Raw genomic sequence first — 27,672 nt, 5'->3', positions numbered from 1 at the left:
CTCAATATTAATAACAATTTTATATTAACATTAATTGTATCACTTATTATTGAGCAGAATTAAGTATCTTGACATCCCCCTTTATGCCATATGAGCCCCCACACAGCCCTCCTATATGCCATATGAACCCATACACAGCCTCTATATACTGCAAGAGCCCCCACACCGCCCCCTACAAACAGTATGAGCCCCCATATACAGTATAAGCCCCCATATAGTCTCACTATATACAATGTGAGCCCCCACATAGACCCCTGTATTGTGTGAGCCCTCACATAGCCCCCATATAGCCTCTAGATACAATATGAGGCTTCACATAGCCCCTTAATACAGCATGAGCCCCCTCATAGCTTCCTATATGCAGTCTAAGCATTGCCTCTCTATATACAGGGTGAGCCCCCACAGAACCACCTATTTACAGTATGAGCCCCCACATAGCCTCCTATATACAGTATGAGTAGCCTCATAAATATAGTGTGAGCCCCCATATAGCTTCTCTATATACAGTGTGAGCCCCAACATAGCCACCTGTTTACAGTATGAGCCCACACATAGCCTCCTATATACAGTATGAGTAGCCTCATATATATAGTATGAGCCCCCATATAGCTTCTCTATATACAGTGTGAGCCCCAACATAGCCACCTGTTTACAGTATGAGCCCACACATAGCCTCCTATATACAGTATGAGTAGCCTCATATATATAGTATGAGCCCCCACATAGCCTTCTATACACAGTATGAGTAAGCTCCTATATAGTATTAGCCCTCACATCGCCCCCCTAACTACAGTATGAGCTCCCACATAGTCTCCTATATACAGCATGAGCCCCCACAGTCTCCTATATACAGCATGAGCCCCCACATAGCCTTCTGTATGCAGTATGAGCCCCCACACATAGCCTCTAAATACAGTATGAGCCCTCACAGCCTCCTGTATACAGTATGAACCCCCACATAGCCCTCAAAATGGTCTTTCCATACAGTATCAGTCTCCACATAGTCCCTTAAATACAGTGTGAGCCCCCAAAGCCTCCTATATACAGTGTGAGCCCCCTAATAGCTTCTTTATACACAGTATGAGCCACTGATAGCCTCCTTATGTACAGTATGAGCCCCAACATAGCCTCATATATACAGGGTGAGCCCCTGCATAGCCTCCTGTATACAGCACGAGCAACCACATAGCCTCCTATATACAGTATGATCCCCCACATAGCCTCTTATATATAGTATGAGCCACCACATAGCCCCCTATCTGCATCATGAGGATGTGGACAGCAATGACAGCGGGCGACTGCAGACGGATGAGGGCATACTGCGGCCTGTGGACCACTGTTTGGCTGCGTGCACACGATGCGTTTTTCATGCATTTCCGCAGCGGAAACGCATCAAAAACGCATGGTAATCCGCACCCCATGGTCCCCAATGGCATTCCGCAATGTCAATGCACATGCTGCGGATCTTTCCGCAGCGTTTCTGCAGCGCTCATAAATCCGCAGCATGTTCATTAATTTTGCGGAAGCGCCGCCATTGACTTGCATTGAGACGCATAGAATCCGTGTGTGTACATTTGTACAAGCGGATAATATGCGTTTCAATGTGCGGATGGTACCCAGTTCTGGAGGAGAGAAGACTCTCATCCAGACCTGGGTACCATTGTACCTGTAAAAAAAAGAATAAAATAAAAAATAAAGTTTATATTCACCTGTCCGGCGGCCCCTGCAGCGCTTCTCCTTCCAGGACCTGAGATGACGTCGCGGTCATGTGACCGCAGGCTGTCTCGCGAGATGAAGGCAAGCCAGGAAGGAACCAGGAAGGAGCGCGACAGCTCACGAGGCGGCATCGGAGGTAAGTATAGCTTTATTTTTTTATTTTTACGGTCACACTATATAAATGCATGCCGTTTGAATGGATTTATACAGTGTGACCTAGTTGTCAAGCACTTTCCAAGTGATGCTATCGCCTGGAAAGTGCTTGTCAGTCTGCATGCGGAAACACATGCGTTAACGCATGTGGATAACCATGTATTCTGCAGGAAAAACGCATGTACAATCTGCATGCGTTTTTTCTGCCAGGGAGATGCAGAGATGCAGAAATTTTCTGCTTCATTTCTGCATTGTGGGCACATAGCCTTTCAGCCCTACGGCTGTCTCGGTCCACGGGCCGGACTGGAACAGCGAGAGGGTTGGATGTGGCCCTCAGGATGCAGTTTGCCCAGCTCTGCTGTAGATGGATGTCAAATGTTTTGGAGGAAAAACACCTTTAGGGTATGGTGAGTATTTGCAGCACCAAAAACCTTAGTGTTGGCAGGTAAAACACGTTTTTGATCCTTTTTATGTTTATTTTTTATAGAAGATAGTGAGAGGAGAGGGGGTCATCCACTTACCTCTCCGACGGCCCCCTGATGTCTTCCAGGACCTGCTGTTGTTATGGTAGGCGGAGGTCACATGACCGCCTCCGGATCTGCCATATATGGTGTCCAGCTAGGCTCAGCCTGCAGCTGAAGTCTAGCAGGAGACAGACAGTGTGAAACTGTCAGCAAAGTTCTCATGCAATGCAATACATGTTTATTGCATTGCATAAGAACAGTGATTAGAAAAATAAAAATTAATGTCCCATACAGGGACTAAGTAAAAATGTAAAAAAAAAGTCTAAAAAATGTTTTCAAACTGTTAAAAAAAAAAAATCACAAAATAAATAAAAATAAATAAAATATTAAACCAATAAATCCGTATATTTATGCAAAAACAAAAAAAGTACACATATTTGGTATCGCCGCGTCCGAAACAACCCAATCTATAAAACTGTCACACTAATTAACTCCTTCTGTGCACACCGTAATAAAAATAAATAAAAAACGGAGCAAAAAACTATGCTTTTTCATCATATCGCCAAACAAAAAATGGAAAAAAAATGCGATCAAAAAGCAAAATGGAAATAAAAATGGTACCGCTGAAAAAGTCATCTTGTTCTGCAAAAAAAAAGCCGCCATACAGCTCCATCAGCCGAAAAATAAAAAAGTTAGAGAATAAAGCGATGCAAAAAAAATATTTTTTCTATAAAATTGTTTTATTGTGTAAAAGCGCCAAAACATAAAAAATATATACAGTAAGTGTAGTATCGCTGTAAACGTACTGACCCGAAGAATAATGCTGCCTTATCACTTTTACCACACGCAGAACGGCATAAAAAAAACCCTCAAAAAACAATTCCTGAATTGTTGATTTTTATTAATTTTACCTCCCAAAAAACGGAATAGAAAGCGATCAAAAAATGTCACGTACCCAAAAATGTTACCAATAAAAATGTCAACTCGTCCCGCAAAAAACAAGCCGTCACATGACTCTGTTGGCCGAAATATGGAAAAATTATAGCTCTCAAAATATGGCGATGCAAAAACTAGATTTTGCAAAAAAAAGAATCTTTTAGTGTGTGACAGCTGTCAGTCATAAAAACCTGATATAAATCTGGAATCTCTGTAATTGCACCGACCCGAAGAATAAAAGTAATCTCATCACTTATACCACAGGCGTAAAAAATAAATAAAACCAATTCTTCACCTGCTACTGATTTGTTTATTATGTCTCCCAAAGATCGCAGTAAGGCTCTGCTCACATTTATCCTGCGCTCTGCGCTGAGCACTTACACCAGAGTTTCCGTGTAAATCTCTGAAATACGTGATTCAGCCAGAACCCATGATGGAAGATTCCCTGTAATGAGGCAGATATAGGCCACTGTGGATGCCATCTGGCCTGTGATCCCAAGGTGTCAGTTTTTTTAGGCGTGCATAAAAGTGCGGTTGGCCACAGTTTTGTGCACTTCTGGAAAAAAAGGACACCGTTAAACAGAGGCCAGACGGGGTCCAGAGTAACTCTGCTGCCTCATTACAGTGAATGGATCCCACAGGGGTTTCATCTGAATTACATCACTTGGAAATTTAGATGGAAACCCCGATGTAAGTGCTCAGCCTAGAGCGCCGGATAAATGTTACGTAAAATGTTCCCAATAAAAGCTTCAACTCAGTCCTCAAAAAAAGCTAGTCCCCACTCAGGTCCGTCATCTGTAAAAAATATAAGGGACTTCCAAGTTACTGGTAGCAGAAAAGCTCTGGAAAAGCGAAATGGCCCTTGCCCCCCAAAAGAAATTCAGAAAATTTTGTGCTCCCAAATCCAAATGCCTATTCTACAATAATTTGTTCTCCAATTGTCAAATAGCGCTCCGTCCCTCCCAGATCTCGCCGTATGGCTAAGCGGTACGATACAGCCACATATGGGGTATTGCCACTTTTAGAAGAAATTGTGTGACACATTTCGGCACCATTTTTACCCATTGCCCTGTGTGAAAATGTAAAATCTGAGGGTAAAACATTTTTTTGTGGTAAAAATATAATTATGTTTTCTTCACTGCCCAACGGTATAAATTTAAAAATTAAAAAATACTCACTACTTCCCTAGGTGAATTCCTTGAGAGGTGTAGTTTACAAAATGGGGTCACTTGTGGGGGTTTCTGCTGTTTCGGCATGTCAGCGACTCTTCAAATGTGACATGGTGTCTGCCACCTATCCCAGCCAACATAGCGCTCCTTTCTCTTCCGAACCCTGCCGTACACCAAAGCAGTGGTTTTCCCCCACATATGGGGTATCGGCTTACTCAGCAGAAATTGCACAACAAATTTCATGGTGCAATTTCTCCTATTATCCTTATGATAATGCAAAATTAGGGGATGAAAAACATTTTTGTGGGAAAAATGTGAAAATTGTATTTTTACGGCTCAATATTATAAACTTCTGTGAAGCACCTGGGGGTGCAAGGTGCTCACCACACATCTAGATAAGTTCCCTTAGGGGTCTAGTTTCCAAAATGGTGTCACTTGTGGGGGATTTCCACTGTTTAGGCACATCAGGGGCTCTCCAAACGCAACATGGCGTCTGCTAATTATTCAAACAAATTTTATATTCAAAAAGTCTAATGGCGCTCCTTCCCTTCCCAACCCTGCAGTGCCCCCAAACAGAGGTTTTCCCTCACATATGGGGTATCAGCGCGCTCATGAGAAATTGCACTACAAATTGTGTATTCCATTTTTTCCTGTTACCCTTGTGAAAATAAAAAAATTGGGTCTAAAGTAACATCTTTGTGAAAAAAAAGTTAAATGTTCATTGTTTTCTTCCACATTTCAAAAATTCCCGTGAAACACCTGAAGGGTTAATAAACTTCTTGAATGTGGTTTTGAGCACCTTGAGGGGTGCAGTTTTTAGAATGGTGACACTTTTGGGTATTTTCTGTCATAAAGGCCCCTCAAAGTCACTTCAAATAAGATGTGGTCCCTAAAAAAATGTTTTTGTAAACTTTGTTGGAAAAATGAGAAATCGCTGGTCAACTTTTAACCCTTATAGCTCCCTAACAAAAAAAAAAATGTTGGTTCCAAAATTGTGCTGATGTAAAGTAGACATGTGGGAAATGTTATTTATTAACTATTTTGTGTGACATATCTCTCTGATTTAAGGGCATAAAAATTCAAAGTTTGAAAATTGCAAAATTTTCGCCAAATTTTAAATTTTTTCACAAATAAATGCAAGTGATATCGAAGAAATGTTACCACTATCATGAAGTACAATATGTCACGAAAAAACAGTCTCAGAATCAGGGGGATCCGTTGAATTGTTCCAGAGTTATTACCTCATAAAGTGACAGTGATCAGAATTGAAAAAATTGGCCTGGTCACGAAGGCAAAAACAGGCTCTGGCGTGAAGTGGTTAAAAAAACAAACAAAACCCGCACCACAGCTATAAAAATACAAGGAACAAAACATACCGGGTGATGAGATTTTAGGAATCTCATTTATTTTGCTGCTGCATTTTTTCTGCACACAAAAAAAAGAATCACACAGGAAAAAAACACAGTAACTACGCTATGTGTGAACATAGCCTTAATCTGAAATCTTCTTTACCAACTCAACTAACTCTTCAATAAAACTTGCTCATATACACACAGCTGATATACAGGCAACCACCTACAACCCCCCTTTCCCAATAGGTGTATCTTAATATCTCCAGCTTTTGTGCTGGAAAAGATAAAAAAAAAAAAAAAGTATCATCTTCTTATAAAGAGATTTTTAACATTGTATTGCTAGAAATCTCCAGTGTTGGTGCATAACAACCTTTTCTTAAAATTAATCTTCTATGAAAACCTAAATGTACCTTTAGGAAATAGGCACAATGTAAAAGTATGGCGGGCAGTTCATTAGTCAGATGCTACACCAGCCAAGAAGGCCAATTGCTTATTACTTATCAGAGAATATGATCTATGCTGCCATTATAAATCTATAACTTGTTTTACCTCCTCAGCATCAGTTTGGGATTCTTGGCCACATACTGCTCCATCAGCTCCACAAATAAGGTTCTCATGATATCTGTGTAGTACTCCAGCTTTCCATGCAAGGCAATTGTAAGCAGGGAGGCAAAATAAAGCTTCTCCCTGGCAGAGAAGTCCTTCTGGTTTTCCAGAGTGTGGATAAACTAAGAAAGAAAAAAAATCTATATTATAAAACCCTTCATGTATAACAGGATTGCACCAGCTTTTTGCCACCATTCTTAGACCCTGGAGAGTCCCTGCAGCTGCTAGCTTACAGTTATCTGGGTGGCACAGGGATTTGTATACCATATGAATATGGAAAAGCTTAAAATGAACCAACCTATCATGTCCAGAAATATTACTTACCTACCTATATAGAAGTAATTTGCAGGTAAAAAGATAATAAATCATGTGTAGCCAGCTGACTGGTGCAATCATAACAGGGAGAAGGTGAAGTTATATTCTCGCTTCTGCTGCTTGCTTTCAGTCATTGCGGTGGTGCAGGGGGCTGTTAATCACCACTACCTATAAAATGAGTTTGCTGTAATCACCCCTAATGTAGTTTGACTGACAACCTGCTCTGAAGCTTGTGTGCAGGCAATCAATAAGCCAAGGAACAATTACAGCTGATCTCACTGTGTAGTGAGCAGTGACTACATCCAGCCCCTGCACCTCCCCAAGGATTGGAAGCGAGCAGCTGCATAGAGATTATAACGTCATTTTTTTCAGTAGCCGCTGGTCCATTAAACAGGATATACACCATTTACCTGCAGATTACAACCATTATCTGCAGGTAAATAGATTTGATTAAGGCTCCTTTAAACATACACCTTAAAATATAGTATATACTGAACATTTTATTAAGTTCAAGCATTAAAACTCCCCAACAAACTGGTGAAAAATAGATTAGTCAACCAACACGAATCCGATATGAAAGATGAAAGCAGCTTTATATATTAGGACACATATGTTCAGACTTTTGCTGCTACAAAGAAAAACAAGTAACAGGTTGCTACACTACAGGATAGCACTTGGGACTGTTCATGTGATGACAATCCAGGACCCTCTGGATGCTCTGCAGAAATGGATACAATCCTGAAGCCCCTAACTGCTGATCACTAGAAGCTTGGTTGGGACATATTTGGAAACCAAAGAACTGTAGTTTTCACCAACAGATTTATGACCGTATAATTGTGAGGAAGTATTTACAGTAGTAATTCATCAGGGACAAGGTGAAATAAAAATCATAAAATCTGAGGTATAACAGAGGCTGATGAATAAAACACCCAAGTAACAAACTTACAATTGTCAGAAATGATTTGCTGTTGAGGAGGTTTGAAAACTGGTTCAGTGCCTGCTCCACAGTTTGTCTTCTTGCTTGTGGAATATCAAGTTTCCCAGTGATCATAACATCTTTCTCCCCATCTTTGGACGGCCAGAAGAACACTCTGTCCGTGTACATTTTGTAGTCCAAAAACGGTATTCCAGTGTCATTAAGGTCATTGGTTTGGTCTTCCATTTCTATCATAAGATCTATAAAATAAACCGCAGAAATACAAATTAAAGACATTAAAGGTCAAACGTTGGTATAAAAGCATCTTTGGGAAGAAGAGAATAAATGCTATATGGATAGGGAGAACTTGAGAAGGTTAATACTTTCACTATAGGTTACCTTCTTTGTGAAAACAGAATAATTCAGACCTAAACCAATGAGGTTGTAGTATCTTCACATACAGTTATTTTACAACATTCACTATACATTAACACTATAAAGCATCCCTTTCCTAAAAAGATATCAGTTTACCTGTGAATTCCTTCTTGCAGCGATCTCGGACACTTTCCTCTAGTCCCTCGAGTTGCTGTCTCACTTTTTCATACTCGCGCTCCGCCTGCTGACTCTTCCTCCTTTGGATATAACGTCATATCAGATATATAATGAAAACAATACACTTCATTGCGATTATTGTGGACCCCAAATGGCAGATCATTTTGATTTCACATTCAGGTTCAAGCTTTTACTGCCAGACTAGTCATTTTCTTTCGAAGCAAATATAAATAAGCAAATTCTTTACAAAGGACCTCAATGGCAAAAACGAAGCAAAACATTTATATCATTCTTTAGCAAAGATTTAACGGCTCCCCCAAAATCTTTTCTATATGTGTAGTGGAGATATGCTAATTGGTGAGTTGTTTTTCCCCAGACTAGTTATCCAAGTAATCACACTGCGCATGCCCAGAGAGGCAGGGGTGACATAGGACACAGATTTGAAATTTGCAGAGCCGGCAGTACCGGCTGGCTGTGTCTTGCGTCACCAGTGCCTCCCTTTGTTGATGAAGTTTGGGTACATGCACCCATCTGACTGCGCATTATCAGGATGGCAGAGATTTGCTAAGAGCAGGCAGTGACGCTGATCTTAAAAATCATATTATTCTCACCCATATGGGCATGATGACATGATTAAGTAGGAGAAAACAATGTCCCCTCAACTAGTCACCCACAAATTAGCATATTGCCACTATAGTCGTAAAATAGTTGTTTTTTTTTGGTATATACAGTAATCAATAAGACTTTGAAATGACCTTGTTAGGAAGAATATGTTGGTACCAATAAATATCGTACATGTTGGCGGTTTGGTGGTCTGGGGAAGCTGTCAAGTTCCTTTTAAACTAAAAAGCCATACCCCAATAAGCCTAGTTTTGCACCAACATGTTATGGGTGAATTTTTTCACCTACCTCTGGGCATCAATTATTTTTTTTGACCCTTAAATTTAGCTACTTGTTGGAGAGGATCATGGAATCGTAACACACATATAGTATATTTGTATGAGGAGAGTTGAGACACTACATACCGATAAAAGTAGACAGCAGTCACAATTATTAAGATCATTGGTATGAGGACTACTGGAATAATTATGTGTAAAGGAATTGCTGGGGACTGTCCATATTCTACTTTTCCCAATATCCATTCTCGGTTTCCGAATCGAACCTATGCAGGAAAAAAGTTTTTTTTTTTTTTTTTTTTTAAAAAAAGAATATGTTTATAACTCTTTAATTGAGGAAAGTCAGGATAGACACATAGAAAAAAACATGTTTGAAGAAAACGTCCATACCATGAACTCTGGCAAGTTGTCTGTGGTGTCTCTCTTGTGGCGTTTCCGGGGTGCAGGTTGCTCATCGGGTGGGACACAATATAAGTCAGTTGCAGTTAAAGTATTTATCTTGCAAGGTTCATCACCAACAAAGGCTTCGGCCTCTTCTATGGTCATCGCTGCATTAAGTTGATTGCCCTAAAAAATAACATCACATGAATAGACTAATGCACAAACTACAAAACTCACATTACAATACTGACCCATTCAAGAGATTTTACAGGTCTGTAAGGAATTACTAACATAAAGAATAATTAGAAACTCTAAAACATGCATCATATGGTGAAAATAAACATAGGTAAATTAAATGAGCTACTGACAAAGGTGGCTTAAAATTAGCCTTCTCTGCATACTTTCCATATATACAATTAAGACTTCAAGTAGAATGTTGTATCAAGAAAAGAAATTCTATTGGACTGACAACGTGCCTACAATTATAAATGTAATTAATGCAAGCATATCAGATAATGGACACTAGGGGGCGCTACATGCAAAATAAACAGTTATTAAATTGCAGTTCTTTGTCAGGGAAAGTTTAGTATTCATCTTAATTTGATCTAAGAGTTTGTCCGTAATAAGATGCATTACAAAACAAGCGGCAGTGACAGAAAACCTGAAGGTAGAAAGCTAAATCACACAGACCAGGACTTCACATTGGCTGCTAGAAAAGGTGACATTAAATAATGTATGCAACAGAGTAAATATAAGCAGCGAACTTACCTTGGCGTTAATGAAAGTGTTCACTTGTTTTTTGATACCATCTGTGAAGTTATCAAAAGTAGGATCATGGAGATAATTGAAAGAGAGTTCAGTTGTCTGCAGAGGTGTCATAAACCCATCCATTTTAATCATTACAATAACCTCAGAGTTCAGGTTATTTTCTTGTACTCGAGGAGAGGAGAATATTATTACTGTGTCACTGACTTTTTCAAAGACATCTTGCTTTTCTATCTGTAAAGAATAAAGAAAGAAAACCGCTGACCTCTCAAATATCATGGCGTGGATAAATGAAACAGGAACTTTTACACATTTATGCACAGTTAATTGAGCTCAGGAAAAGTAAGACTGTTATACTGAAGTGACAAATGAGAAGCCTAAAAAGTGGCAGAAAAGCTTGGGTAATAGCAAACATGTTTTAGAAGCGTGTACGAATATGTATATTTAAAGGGGTTGTCTGGCCTTACGCTACAAGTCTTCAGTTACTCCATGCGACTGCAGACTTCTGAATCCTCACATCACTGGGAACGTGACCACAAGAATGTGATTTGCATACATGCGGTTACATGCCAACTAGATGTGTGCGGCCTCGCTCAATGCAAGTTTATTGAGCGAGGCCGGACACAGTCCAGCCAGAATGTGGCCGGGAGTATGGATATCACATACATGACCACCCCCTAGTGGCTCCGGAGAATCCTCACAGTGATAAGAGAATTCACAAGTCTGCAGTCAGAGTGACTGCAGACAGGTAGCCTAAGGCCGTTTTTGCTTGGAAGAAATCCTGTATTTTTATGGTAATAGCAGCATAGTCCTCTTCTGGATAGTGTCGCAGGCTAAGCTATACAGTATATGTAGATTAAAATAAAAAAACCTCTGTTAAATTATGTATATTAGTAGCCTTAGTTGTGACACATTATTAAATTACTTACTACATGAAAAGTAGGCTCATCCAGTTGTCTTTTCTCCCTTCTTGATTGAGATGTGGCCATCATGCTGAAATTCTGTACAAGATTGAACCCTATTCCAGAAATGGTAATGTTTCTTCCTCCACTAAAACAATTCAAAAGGTACATTAATACTCCAGCCTGAAATCATAAATACAGTGAACACCTATTCAAAGCTGAATATTCCTGCCGCCAGTGATATGGTGCTCAGAAAAGGTTAAAACTGCAAATGTGTGCAATTTGAATGGTCACTACTTTCAGGTGACTCATTTCATTTGATAGATGATGTGCTAAATAGGCAAGTCACTTTATTTAAAAATGTCTTGCTTTTGAAGATTCACTCCAAAGTGCTGGCCACTTTGTCTCCCTTCCGACTACCTTACTGTCCACTGCCTATTATCAGGTGTAATCCATCTGTAGCGGCAGAGACATCGAAACAGAAAGTGAGACAGATATTGGTCTTTTTGCTCTTGTTCTTCTGTCTGTCAAATTGTATATAGGCATGATGGAGAGGTTTATTAGTTTCTTTTGACAATAGCAAAAGCAATGCACCCTGGGAAATGAGGGAAAGGAAGTTTCTGTGGACATAGTGCTGTCAGAATATTGATGATGAGGAGCGGCGCACACTCAAACGCAATAGATGACCAATTACAGAGCATGACAATCAAGACAATTCTTGAACATATTAGAGTGGCTATGTGCATCAAAAGAAGGTTTAACCAGTTGTGTGTGATGGGGCAGCAAGATCCCTTTACTTCAGTTTTGCATGAAAAGACAGTTCCATGCTAAACCCTGCAATATCAAAGCTTCTCTATTATCCAATTGCACATTGTTGGTGGGCATCTATAGAATGACTCCAGATCTAAGGATTCTAGATACCCTGGGTGGACACTGCTGCAGTTAGGAGGATCTTTTGCCTTAGGAAGAGAGAGATGACTCCATAATGCCACCAAGGAGGCACCTTCAGGTTCAGCCTTTTTATATTTTTCTTTAAGAAGCTGATCGTTTCCTGTCCTGTAGTTATTTTGAACAAAGTTTTCAGCAAACAAGGGTAGAATGCTAACACAAATGTGGCATATATTCTAGTGCAGAACAAACTGGAAGCTGCAATGCTGCTTCTCCTGCTGGTAATCTTAGCGGTTTTACAACTCCAACAGCATAATTCATCTACTCTGGACATCTCCACCTATCTATGCTTATTACTTACACTATCTTATTTTCTAAATGTAATGCTATTGGAAAGCAAAACAATATTTCAGGACTGTGACATTATGTAATCCAAAGAAACAAGAGATTTTTCACTGTGGGTGTGTAATACTTCTCTCTGTATGAGTTCCCAAACAAAAGTAGGCAGAAACATACCAGAAAAAAAACATGCCCCAACAATAACATAGGTTCCTCAGTGTGTGTGACTTAGGGCTTTAATCTCCTGGTCTCACCTCCTGCATGATTAGAAATTGCAAGGAAATTAAAATACACTGCTCAAAAAAATAAAGGGAACACTCAAATTACACATCCTAGATCTGAATGAATGAAATATTCTCATTGAATACTTTGTTCTGTACAAAGTTGAATGTGCTGACAACAAAATCACACAAAAATCATCAATGGAAATCAAATGTATTAACCGATAGAGGCCTGGATTTGGAGTCACCTCCAAAATTAAAGTGGAAACAAACTACAGGCTGATTCAACTTTGATGTAATGTCCTTAAACAAGTCAAAATGAGGCTCAGTATTATGTGTGGCCTCCACGTGCCTGTATGACCTCCCTACAATGCCTGGGCATGCTCCTGATGAGGTTGCGGATGGTCTCCTGTACGATCTCCTCCCAGATGTGGACTAAAGCATCCATCAACTCCTGGACAGTCTATGGTGCAACGTGACTTTGGTGGATGGAGCAAGACATGATGTCCCAGATGTGCTCAATCGAATTCAGGTCTGGGGAACGGGCGGGCCAGTCCATAGCTTCAATGCCTTCATCTTGCAGGAACTGCTGACACACTCCAGCCACATGAGGTCTGGCATTGTCCTGTATTAGGAGGAACCCAGGGCCAACCGCACCAGCATATGGTCTCACAAGGGGTCTGAGGATCTCACCTCAGTACCTAATGGCAGTCAGGCTACCTCTGGCGAGCACATGGAGGGCTGTGCGGCCCTCCAAAGAAATGCCACCCCACACCATTAGTGACCCACTGCCAAACCGGTCATGCTGTAGGATGTTGCAGGCAGCAGATCGCTCTCCATGGCGTCTCCAGACTCTGTCACGTCTGTCACATGTGCTCAGTGTGAACCTTTCATCTGTGAAGAGCACAGAGCGCCAGTGGCGACTTTGCCAATCCTGGTGTTCTGTAGCAAATGCCAAGCGTCCTACACAGTGTTGGGCTGTGAGCACAACCCCCATCTGTGGACGTCGTGCCCTCATACCACCCTCATGGAGTCTGTTTCTAACCGTTTGTGCAGACACATGTACATTTGTGGCCTGCTGAAGGTCATTTTGCAGGGCTCTGGCAGTGCTCCTCCTGTTCCTCCTTGCACAAAGGCGGAGGTAGCGGTCCTGCTGCTGGGTTGTTGCCCTCCTAAGGCCCCCTACACGTCTCCTGGTGTACTGGCCTGTCTCCTGGTAGCGCCTCCAGCCTCTAGACACTACGCTGACAGACACAGAAAACCTTCTTGCCACAGCTCGCATTGATGTGCCATCCTGGATGAGCTGCACTACTTGAGCAACTTCTGTGGGTTGTAGAGTCCGTCTCATGCTACCACGAGTGTGAAAGCACAAACATTCAAAAGTGACCAAAATATCAGCCAGGAAGCATTGGTACTGAGATGTGGTCTGTGGTCCCCACCTGCAGAACCACTCCTTTATTGAGGGTGTCTTGATAATTGCCAATAATTTCCATCTATTGTCTATTCCATTTGCACAACAGCATGTGAAATTGATTGTCAATCAGTGTTGCTTCCTAAGTGGACAGTTTGATTTCACAGAAGTTTGATTTATTTGGAGCTATATTCTGTTTAAATGTCCCCTTTATTTTTTTGAGCAGTGTACATATGAAGAATTCCTTTCAGATAAGGTTCTGTGGTGAAAAGCAGCACAGACGAGTTTAGCGGTGTCACATTACAACCTCTTCTATCAACTATCCTCTTGTCATAGCATTGCCTCTTACCCCATACTGCTTGCCTGGAGATGAGTCACACTTAGGACATATGTCTGTTGTGCTAAGAGCAACTTGTAATCGTTCTGCAGTGAGAGCACATCAAGCCACTCCTGTGTGAGATGTAATGACACCATGCCTGCTCTGCTCTCACTGCAGAGAGATTAAAAAAGTCATGTGAGCACAAAAGACATAAGTGCTGCTCATGTCCAGACAGGTGGTGTGGGAGAGGGGCAGTACAGCAGAGCTGACCATCCATGCCATGAGAGGAAAGTTGATACCAGGGATTGTAATATGACACAGCTAAACTCAGCTGCCCTTTCTAATCATGCAGGAGGTCAGAGCTGTATCATTACATCTCACACACTGAGAAACCTAAGCTATGGTGGGGCACGTTATTCTTTCCTTTGAGTGTTGCTATCTGCTTATGATTGGGCAACTCAAACAGGGAAAAGAAGTACAAGCTCCAAGTAAAAACTATCGAATAACACCCATATGGACTTAACTTTTTTTTTTTTTTTTTTTAGTCATTAGGTGCCGAAAACTTTGATTGATAATATTTCGACAACAAAGAGGCAAAATAAAAAAATCAAAACAATGATTTCTCTGTGAGTGCACTATTACATCATGTCTTCAGTTCAATAGGATTCACATCCAGAACTATTTTATTTATTTTTTAAGAAAAGTGGCAGACATTGCTAAGCAAGCAATAATATTAAATACCTGGCAAAACTTCGATCAGGGATAAACTGGGATATGATGGGATTATTTCGATACGTAAACTTTCCAGCTTCTTTTAAGGTGTGGGTACCATAGAACACTTTCACCCTGACATCTCCTCCTTTCCTTGCTTGACTTGTAATGCAGACAATTTTTTCATCAAATGAAACACTAAAAAAAAGAAGAAAAAAAACATCAGGAAGTTGATGCTAAGTAGGTAAGGCTTTTACAATAAAATGACTGGTGAATAAGCACAAGGCAATAAACATGTACATCATTCATGCTTCATTTCTTGCACAGGAAAAACAAACCATATGGCAGCTAATATGTCCTCAAGGTTAGCTGGGATAATTACTAGCAAAATCTAAAAAACAGGAATAATCTTTCACAAATAGATAAATTTTAGAGCCTCCTAAGTCTGAATTTCAGAACTGTCATTTAGGAATAAATGGGATTGTTTGTAATGGAGAGTATTATCTACACAGATAGTGCAGCAGCTAACAAATTTGCCGGTTTATAAATGGGAGTCATGCTAAACGTTTATGATAAGCAATCGGGATTAAATGCATCATGAGATCAAAGAAGAAATACTATTATTTTTGTCTTGTACCCTTGAAGCCAAAAGAACGGGTATTTCTAACATTTAGCAAAAGGTTTAGGTAAGAGTGCAGCCAAAACTGCTTAACTAAAAAACTGTATGAAGTAGCTTCCAAATCTTTCAAAATTATTGTCTGGACATATAAGCAGATAAACGGCATAATCAAGCAGTATATTAGAGTTGGTGGGAATCGATTCACACTATCTGGTCCATTGAACACAACAGTAATTTGTAGTCGTAGGATGGGAGCCAGAGAACCGCCTGTTACTTGACCGCATCTGCGGCTCTTCTTTTGATTAGCCGGCCTGGCAAAACGTCATGTGTCACGCCGCAATGATGACGTTGTGTCAGGCCGTCTAATCAAAAGAATAGTCGCGAATGTTGGGAGGTAGGAGTTGGTTCTCTCAGCTCCTGTTCAGTAGCCAGAGGTTACAGTTGTGGCTGATGGACCAGGTTGTCCATCTATCAATTCGCACCAACTCTGTAAATGATCCATCAATATTAAGTTAAGGTTTCTCAAAATGTGCTAGCGCTTCTAATAGGCCTTACCTATGAGGCCTATTAGATGCAATGCTGGTTACAGAGAATAGCCATCTTTCATGCAAAACCACTGTCTGACACTTTTGTTTATGTCATCCACTTTAGGCATCTGTGGCTTCTATTTCAGCTCCATAAAGGAGTCATAATGAGGAGTTCTTTGTACAAATCCGAGAAAAACATTTCTGGTCTGGTCTTCCTTAGTCTATATGGAAGAATTCTCCCATAGAAGCACTGATTTATGTCCAAATGTGCAAATTCTGATGGAAAAAGTATGGCAGCACGTGGATGATGTATGGTTTCACACAGACTCCATGCACTGCCGTACAGGGTCTGGTTATAGATGGTGGAATGCCCTACCACAAGAGGTAGTAATGGCAGACACTAACAGGTTTCAAAAAAGGGCTGAACGATTTCCTCGAGACACATAACATTGTGGGTTACAGTTAAATTAGACAAAATGTTACACCTATAGTAGTACATTTAGTACGGTAATAGTAATTACATAACTAGTATCATAACTAAGTTTGATCCAGGGTTCTACGACTGATCAAATTTTCTCGGGGTCAAGAATTTTTTTTTTCCCCGTGACATAAATTGGCTGAAGGTGTCCTGGGGTTTTTGTCTTCTTCTGGATCAACAGATTTAGGCATAGGGATTTTACTAATACCATTATTAGAATCACAAGAGTAATACAAAATATAAAACTAATTTAAAAAATTATAAACGGGTACATTTTCAATTGTAAGGGTGCAGCAATAATAATACATTTGTGAGGCCAAGGCCCAGTAAGTTAGTGTAGGGAGTACAATTGGGGGAGGAAGGTTGGACTTGATGGACCTAGGCCTTTATTCAACCTACGTTACTATGTTACTATGGTTAGAGAATAGAATACTTAGGATACAGAATAAAGAAGACCAAACTACACCTTTATAAATAACATACACTAGCAGAATTGTTTTTGTATCAGTTGAATCTCTAGGTTATACATGCTCAGCATTGTGATTACACATTATAGTGCAGTTTTGTGCTAAAACACAGAATAGGATGACAAGGACTTTTGGATTAAGGAAAGTCACTATACTAAATAATAGTCTTCACATTCAATTTGAAAAAGGGTATTTTTTTTTCAGACAAATGTAATGACTCTGTGTGCCCGTGTATAGCATGGATCAGAACATGTAAAATACCTTGTTTGATTTGCAGACGTGAATATTAGCTGGAGAGGGAATGGATGAAGTTACTTATAATTTAAAAGGGAATTGAAAATCATGGAGCATTTGTTACTAATCACTGTATCTCTCTTTAGCCAAATTGGCAAATCTCTAAGCAAAGCTTCGCAATACAACAGGGACAGCTGGAACAATTTGGCAAGTTCTCCAGCACAGCTTGAAGTCAAAGGTTCTGGTGAGCCGCACAGTAACCCCTTCATTCACACAGCATTGCAATTAGCTATTGACCCTCTCAGAATTAACTAAATCATACATCTACTTCACTCTAAAAATGCAACCACTGCCATGTTGCTAACAGAAGCCACTTAATTGTCATTATAACCGACTTCATTGTTTAAGCCAAAAAGAATTGGTTGCCTTTCAAGATACTTATGTAGTTTCTGTAGACAAACTGTATTAAACACATAATTTACTGTCATCTAGGGAAGACGGAGTTAAAATATCTTTAGGAACACAACCACTAAAGCAGGTCTACACAGTAGCGAAAGTCTGCATAATAGTTAAAGGTTTCAGATGCGCTCATCATTTTCTGCACTGATTAGTCTAACCTTTCAAATAGAATTTGGCAGGCATCTGGTGAGGAGCCAATCCCTTTTGTAAACTACCTATTGGGCTCTACCCAATTCCTCGCCTCTGTTTATCCAGGCAGTCAGTGAATTCCCTTCTCTCCTAATTAATTCTCATGTCCTATTCAAGATTCTGCAACTCTTTGCAAGACTATGACCCATATATGCAGGGCTCTTTGTACGCATGCCCCTGCCTGTTTGCTGTGTTAACCTTCACGTTTTAAGCCTGCTTTACATTCAGTAGAATAAGCTATGAATTGCGGGATTACAAAAAAAACTGCTAAATCATTAAAACAATATCAAATATTTTCTTTTTAAACAGTACATACACTGTACAAGGGAAACTATCAAGAGACACGCGGACATCATCCTTTGATCCAGTTTCTAGATTATTTCCAAATATTGTGATGTAAGTTCCCCCAGCAAGCACACCTTCCACTGGGCTCACTGACGTTGGATCCGGTTCCTGGGGGTAGAAAAAAGTTCTTTAGCCATAGTACATATTCAATTACTTCACTTTATAAACTAAAGGAATACAACATGTCTTCACTTTTATTCCAGTTTCAGATTATACAGTCATTTTTCCTTTATGTTTCAGAGTGAAATCTTCGCTTTGTATATGTGGCAATGAAACTGTTTCAGACAAGAGGTTTAAAGAAGCACTCCCATGAATATTTTTCTTCATTACATGTGTGTATATGTGCATGTAGCAAAGTAGCGACACTACTCTGTCCTCCTCCTAGACCTGTCATCTGCCTTCGACACAGTGGACCATTCCCTCTTACTACAGACTCTCTCATCTCTCGGCATCATGGACTTGGCCCTATCTTGGATCTCTTCATACCTAACAGACAGGACATTCAGTGTCTCTCACTCACACACCACCTCCTCATCTCGCCCCCTATCTGCTGGTGTCCCCCAAGGTTCAGTCCTAGGACCCCTCCTCTTCTCCATCTACACCTTAGGCCTGGGACAGCTCATAGAGTCTCACTGCTTTCAGTATCACCTCTATGCTGATGACACACAGATCTACCTCTCTGGACCCAACATCTCCTCCCTACTAACCAAACTCCCACAATGTCTGTCTGCTATTTCATCCTTCTTCTCAGCTAGATTTCTAAAACTTAACATGGACAAAACAGAATTAATCATCTTTCCCCCACCTTATTCATCCCCACCACCTGACCCATCTATCAACGTCAATGGCTGTTCATTCTCCCCAGTCCCGCAAGCTCGCTGCCTTGGGGTAACCATGGACTCTGATCTCTCCTTCAAATCACATATCCAAGCCCTTTCCACGTCCTGCAGACTCCAACTCAAAAATATCTCCCGGATCTGCACATTCCTTAACCATGAATCTGCAAAATCACTAGTGCACGCCCTCATCATCTCCTGCCTTGACTACTGCAACCTCTTGCTCTGTGGCCTCCCTTCCAACACTCTTGCACCCCTCCAATCTATACTAAACTCTGCTGCCCGACTAATCCACCTGTCCCCCACTATTCCCCGTCCTCTCCTCTCTGTCAATCCCTTCACTGGCTCCCCATTGCCCAGAGACTTCAGTTCAAAACCCTAACCATGACATACAAAGCCATCCACAACCTGTCTCCTAGATACATCTGTGACCTAGTCTCCCGATACATACTTGCACCCGACCTCTGATCCTCACAAGATCTCCTTCTCTTCTCCCCTCTTATCTCCTCTTCCCACAATCGCATACAAGATTTCTCCCGTGCATCCCCCCTACTCTGGAACTCTCTACCCCAACATATCAGACTGTCGCCTACCGTGGAAACCTTCAAAAGGTACCTGAAGACCAACCTCTTCCGACAAGTGTACAACCTGCAGTAAACCCTCGCTCCATGATACCGCTGCACGACCAGCTCTGCCCCCACCTACTGTATCCTCATCCATCCCTTGTAGATTGTGAGCCCTCGCGGGCAGGGTCCTCGCTCCTCCTGTACCAGTCGCCGTCACGTTTTCTTCAACATTATTGTAATTGTTCTTGTATTTATACCCCTTTTTCACATGTATAGCGCCATGGAATAAATGGCGCTATAATAATAATAAATAATAATGTAGTGTAGTGTCAGTGCATTAATATACTCTCCTACCGCTCCTCTCTCCATGATCCAGCACTGTTCTGCTCCCTTTCTCAGTAACATCACCGCTCTGCAGACTTCCCAGGTCACACGGCGCTCCGCATAGCCCAGAACTGACTTTTACAAAGTAAGTCTATGGAGAGTCAGAACGAGACTCCATAGGCTTTCACTTTAAAAGAGACTTCCAGCTCACGCATAGAGTATAGAGTGAGCTGATAGACTGATATACAGTGACGTCACAGAGAAGAAGAGCGGAACAGAGCTGGATCATGCAGAAAGTGTTTAGTGAGCATATTAATACACTCACACTACATTACATACATATATACACAAATTTAATGAAAAAAAATATCCATGGGGTGCTACTTTAAAAGAAAATCTATCACCAGGTTTTTGCTACTCCATCTGAAAGGATAAAGACAGTGCATAGGCAGAAAGCTGCCAATCAGTGCTGGGGTCGGGGTTATAAAGAGCTCATGAACAAGAAGGTCAACCTGGCAGCAGATGTACTAGTCCTCTAATGATAATCTCCTGGTAATAAAACAATGACTTTATCAAAACTGTAGAAAGCAACACAGTAAGTGACATCGCTGGAATCAGGGTCTGTCTCTCTACAGCAGTGGTCGGCAAACTTTTTTGCACCAGGGACCGGCTTTAAGCAAGACCAGTTTTCAATGGCCCGGTGGGGGGTGGGGGCGGGGCTTTGGTCATATGTGGGTGGGGTTATGGAGGGGTGGAGCTTAGTGCATACTTATCATATAATTATGACATTTATAATGAGAATGTGAATCAACTTACCATAGGTTCAGAATGAGTGGGAGCACCAGGCTTGTTTCCCTGGATCAGTGGGAGCACTGGGCTTGTTTTCCTGCAACAAGACGGTCCCATCTAGGTCCCATCTGATGATGATGACCACTACTGCTGCTACTGGACACAGCCACTGCTGCTATGAATTTTCACTGTTATTTGCGTTTTTCACTTTAACCAGAAAATCTGCTGCTGGGCCGCACGACACCAGAACACAGCTACAGGAGTCATAAGGGTGGGACACCTGACGTCATATCTAGCTGCCCATTAGCATCCAGAGCCCCTCCCCCCCCTCCAACTCGCAGCTAGCAGGAGGGGAAGGAGCGCTGGACACACATGACCTGCTTGTCCCTGCTCCTGCCTGAGCACATTCTGCGAGTAGGGCCGCATGGCTAATTATCTATTCACTGCCAGTCCCTCCTCCTCTTTTCTTATAGGCTACTGATCACATGCTGGCTTTCTCCCTGCTGATCCTCTACAACTGTCAGCGGCGCCGCGGACCGGCTGAAAAACCCCAACGGCCCGGTCCTGGTCCGCGGACCGGCGGTTGGGGACCTCTGCTCTACAGTATGCGGTTCTGAGATTTAGTGGAAAAAAACGGATGAAAGATTCCCTTTAGATCAGCCATACATATTAGATAGCTATTGGCTGAACCTTTGTTCCGGTAACCACTATCTATCCTAACACTCCCATACACAGCATGCAGTAAGCAAAAAACGGATCCGTTACAAATGAAAGAAAAACGTATGGCTAGTTATTGGATCTGTTTTCCATAGACTTTAATGTTAAAAAATGGATTCAGCAGAGATCAGTTATTTAAAAATGGGTCTACACAACTTTTTGGCCAACAGATTGTAGCTAGATCTGTTCTAACGGATCACTACTGGACATGTGAACATAGCCTCAGTTGGCAGTGGCTTATCTCCATGCCAAACAAAGGGATCAGGAGTTGCATTTACACCCCCCCCCCCCCCCCCGATCCTTATGTTTGCCAAAATAATCACATTATCGTTTGGGGGAAGAGTCAGTTAAACATTAAATAGTTGGCCAATCCCACTGAAAATGGTGGATTTGGGTGACTTTTCAAATATGTAAGGGGGTCTGTACTGTAGTTTTATTACTTTTATGCTGTTCGAGCTCTTCGTAATGTCCGTGAGCAGAGCCTTACAATATGTATGTTAATCAATTCACTGAGGATCTGATCTTTAAAAGGGGTTGTCCACTACTGGACCTCTTATTAATGGCCATAGGTTACTGAATAAATATACACTTCTGTACTTACCTCCTGGACCGGAGCTACTCTTACCACTTTCAGTCCTATGTCCCCTGTCGATCTCTTGACAAACAATGTCATATGACCGCTGAAGCCTTGAAATTTACATCCGAGCCGGAGAAACGTTGTTCTTCTGCTCCAATGGAATTGGGGACACAGGGCAAAGAAAAAGAGGGACAGCACCGTTCCAGGAGGTCAAGTGTAAATTTTTATTTTATTTATCTAGCACCCTGAAGCCATGAATAAAAGGATGTCCTGTACTGGACAACCCCTGTATGGGTATGTTTCCATGCTCAGGTTTTTAATTGTAACCTTTGAAGGCAAAGCCAAGAATGGATTATAAATGGAAGCAACCTTTTCTTTTATGCCCCTATTTTTTAAGCCTCTCTGACTTCAAATAACAACATAAAACATGAACTGAACATGGAAACGTTCCCATAGATGTAAGGTAATTAGTCTGTTTGGGGGTTAATTATGGCAAGGAGGACTTTACCAGACTGCCAGGGAACAGTCAAGTTTCTACTCTCAAGTTTGGCAAATAATGGTTATATATTTCCAGAAAATAATATTGTTCTGCACATTAAAGTCACCAATATTCCCCTATCATATACATACTTGTTTAGAATAAATGGTGCATTCTGCTAAGAACTTTTAGAAAAAGTTACAAAACAGCAGCATTACCATATCCAATAAATGAAAGAAGATGCACACAGATGCTTTGAGCAATCCCAAAAGGGCAGATGTCAGCTTTGATCTGAAGCTACCGTGCCAGAGAGCATCAGAAATTCCACACTTCCTGTACGTACTAGGACGGGAGCCAAGAGAAGTAGACAGCTTGTTGGTACCCTCATCTGAAGCTGACACAAAGGCGGCACACAGCTCAGATCGGAAGCAGCCACTGCAGTGGTGTCGACATCAGTCTGCAACTCACATATTCATGTACATCGCCTCTAGTTATCCTAAGGATCGGGGACGCGTTACTGCAGCTGAATCCTGATCAACAGAACACATCATGGGGCATTGTCTCACTTTCCCTAGCAATGTTCAAGATATGATACAACTACCATTGAAAAACATGACTTTCACCTGTCCAACATTTATGTTCCTTGATGGAACCGGGATAAAGCATTATACTCATTGCCTTATTTAAAATACAAAACATATAGACAAAAATATAGCATATGTGGTCATACAATTAGGGCTGGCATTACCCAATTTCTCTGTCACCATGGTTGTGTCTCTTACATCTTGATCACAATGCTTTGTACATGCTAATAACCATTTACTAATGCATACATATCATTGTGGTAAACTTTACAAAAAGATTTCCATGAACCTCCAAAGGACTGACCCGTTTGGGCCTTTAGGACAAAGCATTTTTTTGTGTTCTTTCCATTGTCACATTCCAGGAGCCATAATATTTTTATTTATTCATTAATGTAGAATTTTTTTCCTTTGCAAAAGCAGTATTTGTCAATGGCACCATTATGAGGTGTTACCTAACTTTTATTAACTTTTTATGGGTACAAGTAAAAAAAAAAAATCAGCAGTCAGTTGTTTTTTGATGTTTTATTTTACGTTATCTCCATGCTCCACAAATAGAGAATCAACTTTATTCTGTGGGTCCCACATTATACAGACTTATCAATGTTTTAGGACTTTGTACAGTGAATACAATATAAAAAAAATGCTTTGTGTTGCCATATTCTGAGAGCCATATATTTTACAATTTTCTGTGATGTCTTATTTTTGTGGGACAAGATGTGGTTTTCAGTACAAATTATTTTTTTTATCAGTTTCTATTTAGCTTTTTGGAGGTGGCATACACAGTAATTCAGAATTTTTTTTACATTGAAATATTATTCTGCAGGTCACTATAAGAAATGACAATACCCAATTCACAAAGGTTTTCTTTTTACTACTTTTACACAAAAAAAAAAAATATACGGTACAATATACACATACATACACACACCAGCACATTATTTATATATATATATATATATATATATATATATATATATATATATATATATATATATATATATATATATATATATATTATATATATATGTATGTATTTTTTGGGGATTGAGTGGTGGTGGTGGGGGTTACCATATTCCAAAAGCTATAACTTGTCTTATTTTTTGTGGGACAAGCTATTGTCACTGGTTCCATTTTTGGGTGTATACGACTTTTTGATCACATTTTATTTCATTTTTTTCTGAGACTGAATGAGCAAACACCAGCAATTTTGGATTTTTTTTAGATGTTTATCTTAAGGCGTGCACTGTGTGGGATAAAGAATTACGGTATGTAGTATTGGTCAATACAATTAGAGTTGTAATTAATGTCTTTTTTTTTTTTACACTTTGCTATTTTTGCACAAGAAAATTACTTTAGAATCCAAGAAATAGGTCTATATTTTGCATCAAGTTCTGAGACATAACTTTTTCATTTTTTTATGTATACAGAGCTAGATGAGAGCTTGTTTTTAGTGCAACAAGCTGCAGCTGTTAATGTTACCATTTTTGGGTACCTACAACATTTTGATAACTTATTTCATTTTTCTTAAATTTCAGTGCTACAGTGTGGCGATACCAAGTGTATGTGGTTCTTAAAAGGCTATTTTTTTCCAATTTAAATCCTTTTTTTCTATTGGGAAAACTGGGATATTGGGGAGGGTGTCGTTACTTTTTTTTTCTAAACAAACATTTTTTTTTATTTTTTACAATATTTATAAGTCTTCTAAGGGGACATGAACAATTGCAAAGGTAATACACTACACTACTAGTAGTAGTGCAGTGCATTACCTAGCACGTCAGGGTTTCAATGATAGGCTGTGGTGTATGGCCAGCGATGGTTGCCATAGCAACCCATCAGCACCTTGTGGTTGCACTGTGGGGGGCACCGATGGGCTGACAGGGGAAGCCCTCTCCCCTATCAAACTCTTCCTGTGCTGCTGTAATTGTTGACAGAGGCAAATGAGGGGGTTAAACTGCTAGGATTGGAGAGAACATTAATTCTAGAAGTTACACCAGGAGTCTGGCTATGTATATCAGTCACACTCTTGCATCTGGTCACACCAGTACAGAAGCATCATCGTGCAATTGACGTGACGTACATATCAGTCATAAAGCAAGTTTATTTACCTGATATGTAAAATGAAGACCGATGGGTGAAATGCCTTCCTTTTTCTTCACCATTATTTTAATGTCTCCAGACTGAGCGAAAGGTGCTGGTCCGACCTCGCATATAACCCTTCAGAAGTAAATAGAAAATCACAAAACATGTCATACAAGTTCACCATGCTATATCTAGAAATGTGGTCATACTATGCGATATCCACATATACAATGTAGCTTTATAATATTTCAGCAGTTCAAGAGTAACTGTGACTTTATAATTAGCTGTTCTGTGTGTATTTTTTAGTAATAATAAAAAATACCATTATACTTTAGTATCACCAATTTTACACCTTTACAAGCAGTATCTATTTTTAATTGTGGGTTTCTCCTTAGCTCAGTATAGGTCTAAAGACTCGTTCACATATAGTCTACTACATCTTGCTGCACATCTCAAATAGGCGTGTAAGGCTGAAAATTATGTATGACAAAGTGAATCTGTGTACGTCATTATAGTTAATAGCCCCATTAGCGCATTCACCTGAATCTCATCTTGCTGGGGTTCGGAGGTAAGCCATGACGGAGGCACTGAACGTAGGGGCAAATGTGATGTGAACATAGCCTGAGACCTACCCTTACTAGAATCAGTGTCCTCCTTTCCCTTGTCGTAGAGAGCTATTGGCAGCTGTAACCAGTTCTCTCAATGAGCTGATATAATTTGTTCTCTTTTGCTTACTGAAAATTCATTCAGGCCACCGTATTCTCAGTCCGAGTGCTTCCGTGATAAAAAACAGACAGACAGTATTCGGACATGAGGGAGTACAGATGATTTTTTTCACACGCAGATTTGGTCAGCGAAAATAATTATTTTTACTGACCGAATCTGCGTGTGAAAAAATTTCACAGCATGCACTTTTCAGCAGCAGAAGGGAAGGAAGGGAGACACAGATTCTCTACTTCGTGGGTAGGCGGAGCCCCATAGGATAGTCACCTCAGATTGGAAAATGACGACCGGCCCCTCCAGTATATAGGCTCCTCCTACTCCCATGTTCATCAGTCTTTTTATCTGAGGTCTCAGAGGATAGTCGCTGCTTCGGCAGCTCCTCAGAAGAGTTGTTATTTTATATCCAGCGAGTCCTGGACCCCCCGTGGTCTAGAGGTCTCTGGGGGTTTCGGCGCTGCTGAAACCCCTGACCCTCCCCTGGCAGCTCTGTGTACCCCTTGAGGAGGTTCCCACTTATGCCTGCCGGCCCCAGGGGATACAGGGCGCTCCCTGCTGGAGGCGCACACCACACATCAGAGAGGGTCCCTGCGTGCTCCGCCATAGGGGGGAGCAAAGGGCCATGGCGCCACACATCCCTGAGGATCCCTGTGGCGTTCAGCCGGGTAAGTGCTCTTTGGTCTAAAGAGTATCTTTGACGGCTACGGCAAGTGTACTGCCTGTGTGTTTCTGGTCTATTTCAGACGCTGCCTTGACTGGGGAGCAGAGACGGAGGCCAGTAATTTTTATTTTTATTTGCGCATGCTTTTTAGTTTTTGCTTCCTGCCTTCATTGAGGCAGGAAGCTCCCTGTATTGGCGCGCGTTTTCTTGCTTTTATTGACTTGCTTCCTGCCTTCATAGAGGTAGGAAGTTTTCTGCCCTCATTTTTTGTTTGAATAAGGCGGGGGCGTGGCCTAGCGGGGGCATGGCCTAGCGTCTCCTGGCTTCCTGCCGTCATTACTTAGGCAGGAAGCACTAGGTTGAGCGTGCGCTGGCGGTCCCTGCTTCTCCCTCCGGCGTCCAGCGGCGCCTCCTGCTCTCTGCTCCCCGTCCGTCCACACACTTAGGAGGAGCGGTCGCCGCAGTACCGGTGAGTCCCCTCTGCCTCTGGCAGGGGTTCTTTGTCAGTGCTGTCTCTCCAGGCTACCTATTAGAAGTCCTCAGGAGCACTGCCGCTTTCTCTCCTAAAGCGATTTACTTCACTGACCTTTTAGGCTGTTGTAGTATTATAGTTGCTGTGATGTTAACCCCTTCTGAAAAAGTGGAACTTTAGGGGAAACACATGGTGTTTAAGGGAGTTTCCCCCTATTGATTTTTTGCTTGGCATTTCTGGGGTAGCTCTTTTCTAATGGTGAGCTTTAACCCTTAAGAGCCTGTCGCATATATAAAAAAATAAATAAATAAAAATATATAAAAAAAAAAAAAGTGAGTTTTGAAAACAGGCTGTGCAGCTTTCACACTTTTTTGCCATCCTTGTTGTACATCCTGGCATCTGGTGTGGGTGGCATGTCGGATCAGGGGCCTGGGAGTGCGGATCGGTCTCCTGATCCGTTTCAGGTTCAGTCGCACGCCTCTGATACACTCAGGCCTTCTACTACATCAAGTTCAACGCTCAGTGATGTTAAGGTGGAG

General features: G+C 41.1%; 1 protein-coding gene across 10 annotated transcripts in view; it reads right to left on the bottom strand.

Annotated features, from left to right (window-relative positions):
- PLXNB2 (plexin B2) overlaps window positions 1-27,672 on the bottom strand; it is a 279,450-nt gene that overhangs the window by 19,163 nt on the left and 232,615 nt on the right. For all 10 annotated transcript variants that reach the window (XM_073652094.1, XM_073652090.1, XM_073652092.1 and 7 more), the window contains 10 exons: window positions 25,307-25,415; window positions 18,302-18,438; window positions 15,043-15,210; window positions 11,151-11,271; window positions 10,225-10,455; window positions 9,466-9,642; window positions 9,205-9,341; window positions 8,159-8,259; window positions 7,658-7,887; window positions 6,340-6,518 (listed from right to left, as the gene is read on the bottom strand). In XM_073652094.1, the coding sequence (XP_073508195.1) occupies window positions 6,340-6,518; window positions 7,658-7,887; window positions 8,159-8,259; window positions 9,205-9,341; window positions 9,466-9,642; window positions 10,225-10,455; window positions 11,151-11,271; window positions 15,043-15,210; window positions 18,302-18,438; window positions 25,307-25,415 (1,590 nt within the window). The remainder of the gene's footprint in view (window positions 1-6,339; window positions 6,519-7,657; window positions 7,888-8,158; window positions 8,260-9,204; window positions 9,342-9,465; window positions 9,643-10,224; window positions 10,456-11,150; window positions 11,272-15,042; window positions 15,211-18,301; window positions 18,439-25,306; window positions 25,416-27,672) is intronic.

This window comes from Phyllobates terribilis, unplaced genomic scaffold (genome assembly GCF_046119375.1).
Source record: "Phyllobates terribilis strain yellow unplaced genomic scaffold, ASM4611937v1 Scaffold_11__3_contigs__length_659146591, whole genome shotgun sequence".
In the NCBI taxonomy this organism is placed as follows: Eukaryota; Metazoa; Chordata; class Amphibia; order Anura; family Dendrobatidae; genus Phyllobates; species Phyllobates terribilis.
The sequence above is the reverse complement of the archived record's forward strand: the minus strand, read 5'-3'. Positions and strand labels throughout refer to the sequence as shown.